We start from the raw sequence: 14,102 nt of genomic DNA on the forward strand, positions 1-14,102 counted from the left end.
GATTTAACATATTGCCGGGATACACTGGTGACACATGAGGAGGAATTGCCGGCCAGATCATGTCCAAAGGACTACTGGATATACTTGAGAGACTATTTACAAGCGCACTCACTTGCTCAAGATGAATAATACACATAAGATGGATTGTCAGGTGGATGCTTTGGGGGTGCTGTGATAATCATCCTTAAAATAAGGAGGGAGGATGCTGTGACACAGTGATTAGAGTTACGATAGTTCTTTTTTTTTCTTTGTTTTTTTTTAAGGTTTCAGGAAAGATAAAATATAAAATGTAAGAATATGAATATGCTAAAACGATTGTACTACACTGCATTAGCTTGCCAATTTGATTGTCGAAACGCCGCCGGTCCTATGTATGGTGGCTGATGGGCTGTGTACACCCAACACCATCATGCATTTACTGTAAACAAATGTAGCCGGCCTGTTATGGTTGTAGGAGTGAATCTGTGATTTTGACTGTGAGAAATGACATAAACGTCTTACACAATAAAAAAAAAAGTGGGAAAGAGTGTCTGGATTTGTGGCGAGGTTTCCATGTTTACCTGGAGCATATGAGAGAATGGTCCTATGTGTAGGGACCAATGATGGCTGGTATCAATGGAAGGAGGGGGGCGGGCATGCGCACATTAATAATACAGTTAAAAAATATATAAATAAACGGGGAGCGCGCACTAGAAATAAAATGTAAAAGTATAAAAATAAATGGGCGAGCACACCCGTGCCTGAACTGCACTGGTACTCCAAATGAATACCCTTACACTGAACCACTCACTCTGGGCCTGTAATGGGCACACAAAATCTGACTCCACGGCGAATCAAACTTATAACAGACCAGGAAGCTTTTCAATTGTAGATTACGTCCTGGTAGACACTAAATCCTGGCAGCGGGTGATTGATTTTAAGGTTGTCCCTTTATATGACAGCGACCATAACGCCCTGACTCTTGAGATGATACTGCCTTGCCCAAGGCTTGCTAATACAGGCCAACCTTCAACCAGCCCCAGGTTAACTCTATCTAATTCCAGGAGGAGAGTCAAATGGTGAGCATTTTGTGAATCCCGGGAAAAGCTAGCCTCCATCTACCAAACTGTAATTCCATATCCTAAGGTTGCAACCCAATTTAGTGAAATTGCTATTCTTACCACTGCCCTACATGAAATTGCGAACAATCACCAAGGCTTAGTATCTGATCTGGCAAATATCTTCTTCCCTATTTCAAAATCTAGGGAAAAGGAAACCCCAGGTCACCCTTGGTACAATGGCGATTTTCACAAGGCCAAGCAAGCACTAGTCCTAGCTATCAAATGCAAAGAAAGAGCTGAGATAAAAGACAAACGATCAGCCCACAAAAATATAACCAATGTGGCCAAGAAACAATGGAAGGAAGATAAATGGGACAGCTTGAAAAGTGCCTTATGCACCAGGGATACAAGGACATTATGGAATGTAGTAAATACTGGCTGCACAAATGACAAACTGGCAATAGAACCAAATCTACGGGCAGAAATTTGGAGGGCCCACTTTGAACCTCTACATGAAAGGGTAGAGAGTGTAGCTGAGCGGGATATAAATGAGTGCCCCCATTTGCAGTTATCTATTTCTGCTGCTCCAACAATTTCTCTAAAAGAGATTGGAGATGCCCTTAATAGTATTTCTCCCTCTAAGGCACCGGGATTAGACAAGATCCCAGGTGGCCTCTTCTGTAATTAGCCGAAAATCTGGGGACCACTTTTGGACTCTGTTTAATGCTATCCTGCAGGGAATGCCAATCCCAAAAACCTGCCTGGGGGTGGAAATCATTCCAATCTATAAGAAGGGCTCACCACTGTTACCCTCCAATTATCGCCCAATAATCCTCTTAGATGTTACCCAGATAATATGTTCACGAGTGCTATTGGGTCGACTAGAGAGCTGGATGGAGGCGTACTCCATATTCGGCCCCTTCCAAGTAGGTTTTAGATCTGAAATGTCCACAATAGATCAAATTCTTAGGCTGCAACTCGTGTACTGGAAGACGGTACTTCTGAAGGGTGGCAGCATTTATTGGATGTTTGTCGACCTAAAATCTACATTTGACCTGGTCCCCAGGGACAAATTGTGGAGCATCTTGTGAGAAGTTGGCCTGATATATGATGCTCACTAGTTCTAGTGATCACCTTGTATCAGTCCAAACAACACTTATGGTGATTGGTTGTAAGTCAACCTTATAGACCAGCTATCCTAATGGTAGCATGGACAAAGCAGTCTTAGGCTAAACTCTATTGGCATGTGAAGCCAGCTGTTTTACCACATATAACCCCTTGAATACCAAGTGAAAAGACACCACACAGGTACTTATGAAAATAAACAAGTATGTATTAACTAACATACACCTCTGAACTCTTTATGAGGTCAGAGGGCTAAGCACATGACAAACTCTTAGGAAAAATACGTTTAAGTTGCACAATTTACAATGGTGCCCTAGGGGCACGACAAACCATATACTGGAAACAATGGAATGCGAGGGAAGAAAATACTGTAAGAAGATCCAGAGATATTATCAACAATGGTCCTGTCGGGTATGAACAAGATTGCTTCAAATACTGTATGTATCTCAAAACATATTTATGACAAAATAGTATTACTTATTCCAATGTCTAGATTAAATCATTAAGTGCAAACCAAACAAGAGGAAGGGTCAGGACACGTTTTTAATCAGTGAATTAATTTTCATTCATGTTTTATCTTTTAGTATTCAACTGACTCCTTAAGATATGCAAAAAGATTATTTATAAATACGGCGCATCAATTCAAATCAGTGAAAATTGTGAAATATTGTGACTGAATGATATAACAATTAGTGACCTATATACATGTGAATGGGAGGTATTGAGGAGGAAAGAGGTTAGAAAGCCAGTCTCTGGTTTAGTAATTCTCAAATCCAACACGCTATATTAGTGAGCTATTTTATGCTGGACTCGGTTGATTGGTCCTTATGGTATATTTCGACGTTTCGACCCTGTGGACGCCTTAGTAGAAGGTCTCTAGCGGGTAAATTGAAATCTAGTTAAAAAGTTTTAGTTTGCCCTAGGTGATATTGTTAACTCACCAAATTAGTTTTTGACCCAAATCACACTTTTAACCTGCAGATCGTCGTAAATAGTTGACAGACGATCCATATAAATCAAGGAAACGCCTAAGTCAACAGGATTTAATCGTTATAGAGACAGATGTCTGCTCTCATTTGGTGAGTTAACAATATCACCTAGGGCAAACTAAAACTTTTTAACTAGATTTCAATTTACTTACCCCTTGTAAATTTACCATGTCACACAGATATAACAGCATAGCAGAGGAGACCCCAACTAGCACAACTCCAAGGTGTCCAACCCATGAGGGGACCCAGGCTGTTACCACAATATCCGGTAATTTGTGATTTCAAACCCCCATAACAAAGTTTTTATCCTTTTTAAGCAAACCTTGTGCAAAATCCAAACCTGATGGTTTTATTCTAATTAACCTACAGGCGCGATATCACTCTCCCTCATCCTGAAGAAGACCCGCTAGAGACCTTCTACTAAGGCGTCCACAGGGTCGAAACCCTGTACAAACACACCCAAAGCACCGTCAGTTAACGTGAGGGCCACCAAAAACCAAAATGCATCACCCCTGGCCTCGTCTAACAACGGAACCACCCAATGATCCCTTGTCAATCGAAATACAGTACTTTTTGAAGGATCCCAGCAAATCAGGCCAGATTAATACCAAAAAAAGAGTTTAACAGCTCGAGTCCATCCAGTCGTGTGTAGCTGAAGTCCAAGGGCGGTAATATCACGCCCGCGGGAGCCACAAAGTCCAAGCACAGTAATACCAGCCATGAAGAGGAATTATCACTGTCCAACGAATGCCGCGGTGTTGTTGAGGCGGTCCGAAAAGGAGAACAGCAGCGCATCTCTAAGCTCAGGTTAGGCATGTGTCCCAAAGAGGCACTCACGCGTACATCCGCACTGTCCAGGGAGGACGAAGCAACCAGGTCTCTCAGCAGTTCCCGAAATCCAGGCGGGTCCAGAGTCCTCCCCAAGGAAGTATAAACAGGCGCAGAGGCGCTCCATTGAAATCGGACTACGTCCTCACAGGGCGGTGAAACAGCAATGGCGGCCATTTTTCGATCCAGGTCACAGACATTGCAAAGCAGGGACTCGCGTAGATCCGTTAGGGCGGCCAGGACATCTTTGGGTGTGGGCTCCATTGTGCGCCGCCAGCATCCCATCTCCGTGCCTACGGCAGCCGTCCGATCGGGACATGGTCCGTGATGAGGGGTGTCAGCCGCCATTTTCGTCAGTTCGGCCCCGTCCCTCTGCACCTCACTGTGGGGACCGGCCCCAGCACAGGACGTCGCTAAATGTACGCCCGGAACACAAAGTTATGAGGCAGGTTCCCCAGGGAGAGTCACCAAAAGGCTAAACAAAAGACCCTACCACTCCCTGGGGGCTGCCCGCCTGTCTCGAGGGCGACCCTTGGTTATGTCCGGGCACGGAGTCCGAAGAGGGGGGCCAGGAGCCATGCACCCCCCTCGACTCCAGTATGCCTCTCAGGCCCCCAAGGCTCTTCAACAAGGGACCTGGCTGTTGTTGCCTTCAGCGGCACTCTAAGACCGACTCCACACCACCAGAGGCGGCCGCTGTGGTTGCAGTCACCACCGGCCGTCCGCTGCAATCGACACCCCGGCTTTGTCACCGCATGGGCCGCTGGGCAATGGTTGGGAAATTCTCCGGTTTCACATCACGCAGGAGTCTCAGGAGCAGGTGGTAAGTGAACGCTCCCCTTCCATTATCCAAATATACCTTTGTAGTTCCCGAGCGGCTATGCGGCCATTTCGGATGCTGGCTTGGCTCCTCCGGGGTGCTTCTCTTTTACAAGGAAGCAAGGGCCAGTCTGGGGGACCAGACCAGCAGTGTCGAAATCTTCGGGTCGTCGTCTCAGAGGTCACTGGCCAGCCGGCAAGTGACCAGACAACAGGAAAAGCAGCAACCAGGCAAAAGGGCCCCACGCAGATCACGTGGATGCTGGGGGGCTGATCTTTGATGCAGGAGCTGCGTCGGTGTGGGGCTTCTCAGACCCCAGTGCACTCACTCGAGGATCCCTCGGCGGTCGTGCTGGAAGCGCTGTGCAGGTTTCTTCAAGATGGCCGTCTCCAAGTTGCTCGTCGCACCCACGGGTCCCAGCTGTGCAGTGGATGTGGGTAGAGGTCAGAGGAATCTGGAGGTCCGGGTCTCCTCAAGCTGGGCCGTCGGGTTCCAGGAAGGAAGGACTTGCAGCAAACCGCACAGGAGCTTGATGGTGCCTGCGAAGCAGGATGGTCCCTCCCTGACCATAGGGGAGATTCTTCAGTCTTCTGATATTCAGGAGGGCGAAGGTCAAGAGTTCTTCGTGGAAGTTGTCAAGATTAATCTAAGTTGGAATGGGACCAGCTCCTACCTTTATTCAGCTAAAGGGGGCTGCATTACGATAAGGTCCCTCCCCTGGGTGGGACCAGGAAGGGGGGTGGTTACACCCCCTATCCTTTTTCCGGTCTTGCGCCAGCTCTGGGGCTGGAGTACCCCAGGAACTGGTTTAGACCGGAGTATGCACAGGGACACCTTGTGTGCCCCAGGCATGTCTCATTCCTTTCAGCCCTGTCCTACCTAATACACAAAATCCTGTCTGGGGTGGTGCTAGCACCTCCCAAGGCAGGAAACCCTTTGTCCAAGCCTCCCTCGCTGGAAGGACTCCCAGCAGCAGGAGGTCAGACTTGTGTCTGTGGTGGCAGCATCCATTTTGTGATGCTGAGGCTCGAGTTAACTTTAACCGGGGTTCACAGTTACATACATGTTGTGTCCCTCTAGAAGGGTGGAATGCTACCCCCGTCGCCAGAATTGGCGAGGGGGTAGTATTCCAATTCGTATGACACCTTACTCGACATGTTTTGATAATGCTATACCAAAGTTAGCATTTAACCGCGAGGATTATAATGCACTTAAGAGTATATGGTATAGCGTTATCATGGAACAGCTATTAGGACTTGGTTCCGCAATCTGCAAACGGGCTCAGCTAATGCCAGAGCACCATCTCACATAATTCCAAGCACTCTGCCTTCAGGATTGATAAGGCCTGTCATAGGAGTGACTGATCGGAATATATGTGTCCATTTTAGGTTTAGATATAGGGATACTATATCTAAAGCAAAGGGTGATTACACCACCTTGCCCCAGCTGATTGATCAGCCAGTTGTGTCAGATTTGGATGGCCAGCCAGGGGTGGCATAATACATGCTGCAGCCCCTGGTAGGCCCTGGGTGCACCTATGCCCTGGGTACCTAAGGTACACTGTAGAGGGGCTGATACGGCGACTCAGTATCCAATTAGATATGTACCTAGAGTACATGGAATCCATTTTACAGAGAGAACAGTGGGCCTGGGGTCCTGAATAGCAGGGCCCCATGTCAACTGATTCTGAAAGGAAATCACTGGCCAAAGGGGCCTGGCCCACCTCTGACGAAGATGGGGCTGATAAGAGTCATAAAGAGTGGGTCCGGGACACTTGTGTGTGTACCTCTAATCACTCTCTTGGCTTGCTTTTGGGTCTATGAAGATTGGATATTGTCCTACTGTGATTGACTGCTTCTGAGGAAGAGCACAACAAAGAATTGGGCTCTTCAAAGTGAGCAACCCCTAGAGCACAAACCTTAAATAAAGTGCTACTGAATCACAAGTGGGTCTGGAAATGCTAAGGTACATGCCCCCTAAAGGATGTTTATATTGCGTGCAGTGTAATGTATTTTACTTTGTGTTAGGAGATAAAAGGATCCTTTTTTACCTAAAAGCAAGTATTTGACTGGACAATCAATTATTGGGGTTGCTGGATGTATTTGGAACTATAAGTAGTAAGCCTTGGACTGCTCGACCCACGCTACCACTGAGAGTCAAGTGCTAAAGGGGTTCTTGGCCTAGTTGCTCAAAGCCTTTAGTAGACTGGCCCCAGGACATCCGAAAACCACCACGTTTTGGCCCATTAATTCTTGCTTGCCCGGTGGCACTCTTAAAAGGGGTTCTGACACCAGAGTGTTGTCTATTCTTTTTTTTATTAGTCCTTACCTTGGGTATATTAGAATTTTAACTAAATTGACATATTCACAGACTTACATATGGTTCATGGCTGACTTATGTGTTGAAATGGTCCCTCTTTACTTAATTAGGTGTTAGGTGGACTTAAATGACCATAAAATATATCTCTTATTTTGACTCTTACTTTGATTTTCCTGAATCTTTTGTTGAACTTTAGAGGGGAATTATTATTTTTGTTAATCTTTTTGCTTTCGTTCTTTGGTTTGCTCTATGTTCACTACTAGAGTCTTAACATTTTGTGTTGTGTCATCCCTCCATTGTCTTTAGCCACTTGTGGCATTTTGCAGATGCATGTGTATGGAACACAGCAAATGGATACGAGTAGGAGGATATAAACACCACCTATAATCCTCTGTATTTCAGAAACATTTTAACACCTTCAGCGCGGCGCAGATTCCTGCGCTGTGCTGAACGTTCTAATGAGCCAACGGGCTCATGACGGAACGGTTCCGTCATGAGCACAGGCCAACCGACGCTCATGACGGAACCGTTCCGTCAATAGCATCGAAGGGGTTAAATTATTTTTCCATCCATACCTGGTGTAGGTTTTTTCCCAAACTTTCTATACAGTCCTATATAAATGTATGCGTTTACTGCTCTATATCCATCCCCTTGTTAATTTTCATGCAGGATGATGTTCAAGCACAGATTTGTTTTAAGCTGCCCATTTGTTTCACTCTAGGCAAAAGTGAATGCAAGTATGTCTGTCACTTGCTCTGAAAACAATCAACAGACAGAAGATGAAAATGAAAAGCCTCCTGACATTTTGCCAAAGGACGATATTACCAGTCAGGTTTCCCATAAAGTGCCAGAGGAAATAGCAAAAAAATTGGATTTCTCCCCTTTTGTGGAATCATCAACACTTCTAGGTAAGATATTTGTCTGCCATAAGTGCTTGTCATCTAAGGTGCCATATACTATAATATATATGGTTTAATTCATGATTTCATAGATGCAATCTTAGAAGATCAGTAATCCCTCAATATTTCTTTTTCATGCTGCAATTATATCTAAAGGCAATAATAGAAGTGAGCAGACCCAATAAAGTTCCATTGAAAAATTGATGACAGAATAGCTGATAATTGTCTCCGGTGTCAGCTATTCGGTCATTAATTTAACAATAATGTTTATTGAATAGGAAGATTGTACATGTGTACCAGTCTGACAAATTTCCCCAACCAAACAAGTGATCCTTTTGGCTGTGTTCTGCTTCTTACGAAATGTGACTGCTCAAACAATGCATGACTAGACTAGAAGAAAGTTAATGAAACATAATTGTAAATTACAGACTATCTGGTCATGTGCTGCTCCACTGCTACCCACACAACAGATCCAAATACCTCGTAAGGGCTAATTAGTTGGAATGCAGCCTAAAGAACCTTTGAACTTTACTAAGTAAAAACTGAGAGAGCTGGCTCTCATCATCCTTTGTATGAATTCCACATGCTCAGTAGGATTTCCATACTGTCCCAGATGTTCATGGACTTGTGAGGTCAGCACTACCTCCAGTTGTCACCACATCACTAGCTGACTTGACAAGCTGATAACCTAATCCTCCACGCTCTTGGGATTCTTACTCTGCAGGTGCACTGAAGCAGCTATGCACCACTATCCATCATTAGATGGCTTTGGGTGGTGTTGGGGAATCCAGAGAACAGAGCGTTTCTCATACCTTTGTAAATAGAGACAGGTAAATATTTATTATGTGTAAAAGGATTTACCTGCTCTCTTTAAATTTGAGAGACAAGTCAATATTGATCAATTATTTGTAAGAAGTCACTTGGGACATTGGTGCATTATTTGGGCACTTGTTTTGTTTGCACTGAAGGAACCATATTGATCCTAGTTATTTCTGCAAAATAGATATGAAATTGGCTGCTTTATTCAGGCTGAGGGTTGGGTACCCCAGGGAATCTTACCAAACCCAGTCAATTCTGAAAACTAGAGGTACATGGGAAAATCCAGAGACGTATATCTTGAGTAGAACTCATTAGTTTTTCTTACCCAGTAGATTAAAAGGTAATAAGACCTTCTTAAATTCTCCTATATCACTACAGTGAAGGTTGGTAGGTTTTCTGTTGGAAATAAGGCCCAAAACCTCCAGACATAACACTTGTCAATGACCTTTCAGAAATTATATCCAAAATCTCAACACTTGAAAGCTGCTTTTGTGTCCAAGGTGGTATGACCACCCCGCATGAGATCTCATCTTGATGGATGGAACTTTAGGATACCTGGGTGAGGGGCCACAAGGAAGCCGGATACTAAGGCATGTTAACAGCTTTTGCAAATTCTCAAGTTTTGAAAATAAATCACCCCTTTTAGAAGTGTGTTCTTTGCTTTCTTTAGGGGTTTCATAGAAGGTAAGTATCTTGATGTAACCTCCCGGGGAAGCTGAAATGCAGGCAGTGAGAGCCATTGTGTCAAAAAGTCCACCTCCTTACTCTTTGTCTTTGCTGGACAAAAAACATCAACCCTAATGTCCAAGGGATCGTCTTTTATACTCCTGGTGTGCATCCCAAAGTGAGCAGAATTTGAGATTATCAATGGAAAGCAGACTCACTATAGATATTGCCAGCACAGTTATGCAATGCAACCAGATTAGTTCCACTTAGTTTTCCTTCACACGATTGAACCTGCAAGTTGATAAGTGCCCAGGTTCCTGCAGCTTCCCAAATTTGGTGCATCTCCCTTTTATAGCTCCACAAATAAGCAGAGGAACAGAAAAAAATTAACTTTGGAGAAAAATACCCCAATCTGCCCTCCTGGTGGGCTCAAACATCATCCACCCAGGGAACTGGGGTGTGATCCAATGCCATACCTGTCCCCCCAACTCTGTATCTTCTCATACAAATGTAATGCCCTGAATATAATATACAAAAATATTTTTCCTTTATTAGGGTTTCCAACCTTTTCTGTAATAAGAGCTACTTCTGATCATTGAAATCATTGTGAGTTACAGAAGGCCAAGTAACTTGTGCATTTTTATCAGGACCACCTCGCCCAGCTTCAGTCATTTTAAATGTAATATGTATGAAGCCCAATACTATGGTTTAAGCAAAATGCTGTGTCTAGGGGGTACTATGATATGTCTGCCCTGTGCGTCAGTGAGTGCATGGTCTGTCGGGATGTATTAACGTTTGAAAATCAATGGGATATATGTGTATCGGTGACAGAGCCTGTGTCTTATGTACTTGTGGCACAGGACATACCTTTCACCATGTAAGGCACCATTACATGTATAACACAGACATGCAACCTTTTTTTTTAAAGTGGGAGAAATGTAACGTGCAGAAAAATGTTCTGCAAAAATCTTCTTAATATGAAACATTATTCTGCACTCTGATTTCTCCCGTTTAAAAACAATTGCTTTATTTTTTAGTTATAAACATAGCAGTGTGTCAACCAGACACTGGGAGCTAGATGCCTACTGTGTGTAAATGCGTTACTATGAAATGGGAGGTAATTCAACTGAAGAGTTAACTTAGTTTATATGGATTACATAAAACTTATCATTTTAATTTTCTCCCATGTCATTGTCTTTATAAACAGCAGGCATGTTAATCCCAATGGCTTGAAGAAATAATGCCATATTTATAACAGCAAAATTCAGTCATTTTTTTAAATGTGAAGAATTTAAAGTGAAGAAACATGCTTCCTAAAACATTAGGACTTAATTGGCTTAATTTAAAATAGAGAAAAACCATTGACAATGTTTCATACAAACATTTTTATTCACAAAAAACTTCTCCCATTTAAAAGAAAATGACTATATTTTTCAGTTACAAATTTGGCACTGTGGCTACCAGCCACTGGGTGTAAGATGCTTGCTGTTTGTAAATGTGATACTTTGAAAAGGTAGACAATAAAAACAAAGAGCAAACGTAATCATTAATTTAACTCTTCATTTGAATTTTCTCTCATTTAAAAGCCTTCAGAAATATCATTTTGTTCTCATGCTCAACTATTGAGGTGGGAACAACTTTTATTTAAGAGTTAAATACCCTAGTTCTTCAGTTCTGAACCTCTGTGATCCACATGGGGTATAAATCTGACTGTGCACTGCTCATCTGGTGGGAGATATCTGACTAGGTTAATTGCAGAGAATCGTAATGAGATCTCAAATGAGGAGCCAAAACTTGTCTAGCTTGGGTTCCTCTTGAAGTAGTTGTTGGTGGGCAGTAGAATTTTCATAATTTTATTCTTTGGTCAACATCAATGACATTTTTAATATTTCATTTTTGTTAGTATTGATTGGTTTCTTTTGCAGTCTGACACATGCATACCTGTCTCAACAGATTTTATAAAGGCTGAAGGTTTATCAAAAACGCAAGAGAAGGCCACATCACCAGACCAGGAGCAAGTATTTGCTGAATGCTCCCAAGAAAGGATTCTGGGGTTGCTTGCAGCCATGTTGGCTCCTTTTAAATCAGTAAGAATTTTGATTCTCTTGATGGCTTTTTTAGCTTGCATTAAGAACCGCAAGTTGCATTTTTCTTTAAAGGGTTCTAACAGGAGTAAGCTGGATACTCTTCGGACAACAGTACTACAACAAAACATCAGCTGCTTAATGTGTATTCGGAAATATGACAAGGATATAAATGTAAGCATGCTAATATTAATACAGGCATGACAAATCAGCATGGTGTAATTTTTGGCAGTATTTTTCATCAATCCTGCTACACAGAGCCATCTTGAAAACACCAATGTGCCTTGCTTTGCCTGTAGCATAGAAGGAAGTGCTGTAGTCTGTGTGCAGGTCGGAGTGATCTTTATGTTCACGCCAACTGAATTAACCGTAGGCTAAGATTTTACATATAACAGGTCTTATGTTTTAAAGGCTCTGAGTATTTTAAAACATAGGCAGTCAGGTATTAACAGAAACATACCTATACTGCTTTCCCAAGACTACTTTTTTGTTTTCTGTTTTCCTGATTTATAGAGTGCACAATCCCCCAAAAGGGCTTCCTGTCGCTAAGTAGAAAACTGACTTTGCTGGAACCAAGGTTAAAGGTTGTCTGTAAAAAAGTTGATTTTTAATGCCTTGAGCAAGGCAAAGTAGTTGTTGACATGACTCAGAGAGGGAATTCCAATCTCTGGTTGCCAGAAACAAAAAGTAAACCGGGATTTTTGTACATTGATTAGAACTTGAACATAAGTGATGAAAGACAAGATGAACCAAATAAAGAACCTTAACTTTCCTGGAAATTGGAAGGCAGTGCAAAAAGAAAAGATAACATGAAAAGTACGAAAAACAGGGAAGTTGAAGCATAGGCCAGACAGTTGCCTTTTGAATTATTGCTAACCTGGAGATTGTGAAAGCGAGGAGGCCCAAATAAAGAGAGCTTTAATAATCGAGCCATAACAGCTTGCATTTTAGATTGAAGAATCTTTATCATTGTTAGGAATCTCTCTTCTGTCAGTCTTAATATTTAATGAATTACTCCACATCGATACTGCCACCTCAGCTAGACAGAACATCAGATTGAGGTGAGGTAGGGGTTCAGAGGAGTCCATATCGATCAAAATGTATGTTTACCTGCGGAAATCATAATTGGAAAACCAAATGAATGAATACGAGCATCCCAGGGAGTGGCATATACATTAAACAGTGAAGGACTCCAAGAAGAGCTGTGGGGACCGCCAGGAGTATCTGGAAGGAAAGAAGATCTGTGTAGAGGAACATGGATAGCTTGGGAATGGTTGCATATATATGAGGTGATACATTCCAAAGTCTTGTTGGTGATACCGACATTAGAGACCCAAAAGAATATCTTGTCAAACATCTTGTCAAGTGTGGCAAATGGATCAAGGCAGCAATGCCCCTCTGATTCACAATAACTCTGAGATTGTCATGAATAGTGACTAAAGCTGTTTGAGTGCTATGGTGAGGACTGAAACCAGACTGATGAAGGTCGAGGATGTTATTGGCTTCCCAAGAAAGGCAACAGTTAATAGTGGATTTGCTTTTCCATAATTTTGATAGGTAAGGGTTGGGAAGAGATATGACAAAAGTTCCTAATGACTCCAGGATCCGTAGAAACAAATAGAATTTGTTCCCTGAATGAAGGTACTCTAGAGCTCAAGAGAGACAATTTACTTGACCCGATAGAAACATTTAGCCGCAGATTCCCTAACTTAGAATATGCTCCAGGCGCCAGTCTGGATCCAGAGATTTTCCAGCAGTACCTCTGTGCGTCCGGGGACAGCGTCGCATGGCCTAGCCCTAACGTTGTCCACGTTTATGACATCAGTAGAGCCATATAAGTCCCTCCCGGCAGACTGACATCAGTTTTGTCTTGTCCGCGCTGCAATGCAGATCCAGGAGAAGAGGTTCCTCTGGCCTGTTTGTTTTTGGCCTTTCTGATGCCTTTTAGCATCCAGGAACAGTGTGCCGATGACTTCGGGCTTTGTCGTGTGAGTCCTGTACACGGCTGATGTCTGTGACTGGACCGCATGCAATTTGTATGAGGAGGAAAACTAAAGCCTTACTGCGCTGGTGAAACTGTCCAGAATCTGCTGCAGCGCTGGGCGAGCGCTCATTTCCTGGCCTGTCGTCGCGCTAAACGAGCGCTTCTTTCTTGGTTACCTGGTCCCCCCCCCCCGCCGCCGCCTACAAACTCGCGGCCGCCGAGCGGGGGGACTACATCCCCCAGAGTTCCCGGCGGACACGCCCACACACGCCAGGTGACGCGCACGGAGGCGCTTAAATCACCGGCGCTCCGCAGCAGGAGTGTGTTGCACAAACGAGGAGGAAAACTAAAGCCTTACTGCGCTGGTGAAACTGTCCAGAATCTGCTGCAGCGCTGGGCGAGCGCTCATTTCCTGGCCTGTCGTCGCGCTAAACGAGCGCTTCTTTCTTGGGTACCTGGTCCCCCCCGCCGCCGCCTACAAACTCGTGGCCGCCGAGCAGGGGGACTACATCCCCCAGAGTTCCCGGCG

The 14,102-nt window shown here is 43.7% G+C and overlaps 1 protein-coding gene across 1 annotated transcript in view; it reads left to right on the plus strand.

Moving 5' to 3' along the window:
* ZZEF1 (zinc finger ZZ-type and EF-hand domain containing 1) overlaps positions 1-14,102 on the plus strand; it is a 1,733,356-nt gene that overhangs the window by 1,040,111 nt on the left and 679,143 nt on the right. The window contains exons 38-39 of the mRNA XM_086954803.1: positions 7,843-8,029; positions 11,459-11,592. Coding sequence (XP_086810929.1) covers positions 7,843-8,029; positions 11,459-11,592 — 321 coding nt within the window. The remainder of the gene's footprint in view (positions 1-7,842; positions 8,030-11,458; positions 11,593-14,102) is intronic.

This window comes from Lissotriton vulgaris, chromosome 2_1 (genome assembly GCF_964263255.1).
Source record: "Lissotriton vulgaris chromosome 2_1, aLisVul1.2, whole genome shotgun sequence".
Lineage (NCBI taxonomy): Eukaryota > Metazoa > Chordata > Amphibia > Caudata > Salamandridae > Lissotriton > Lissotriton vulgaris.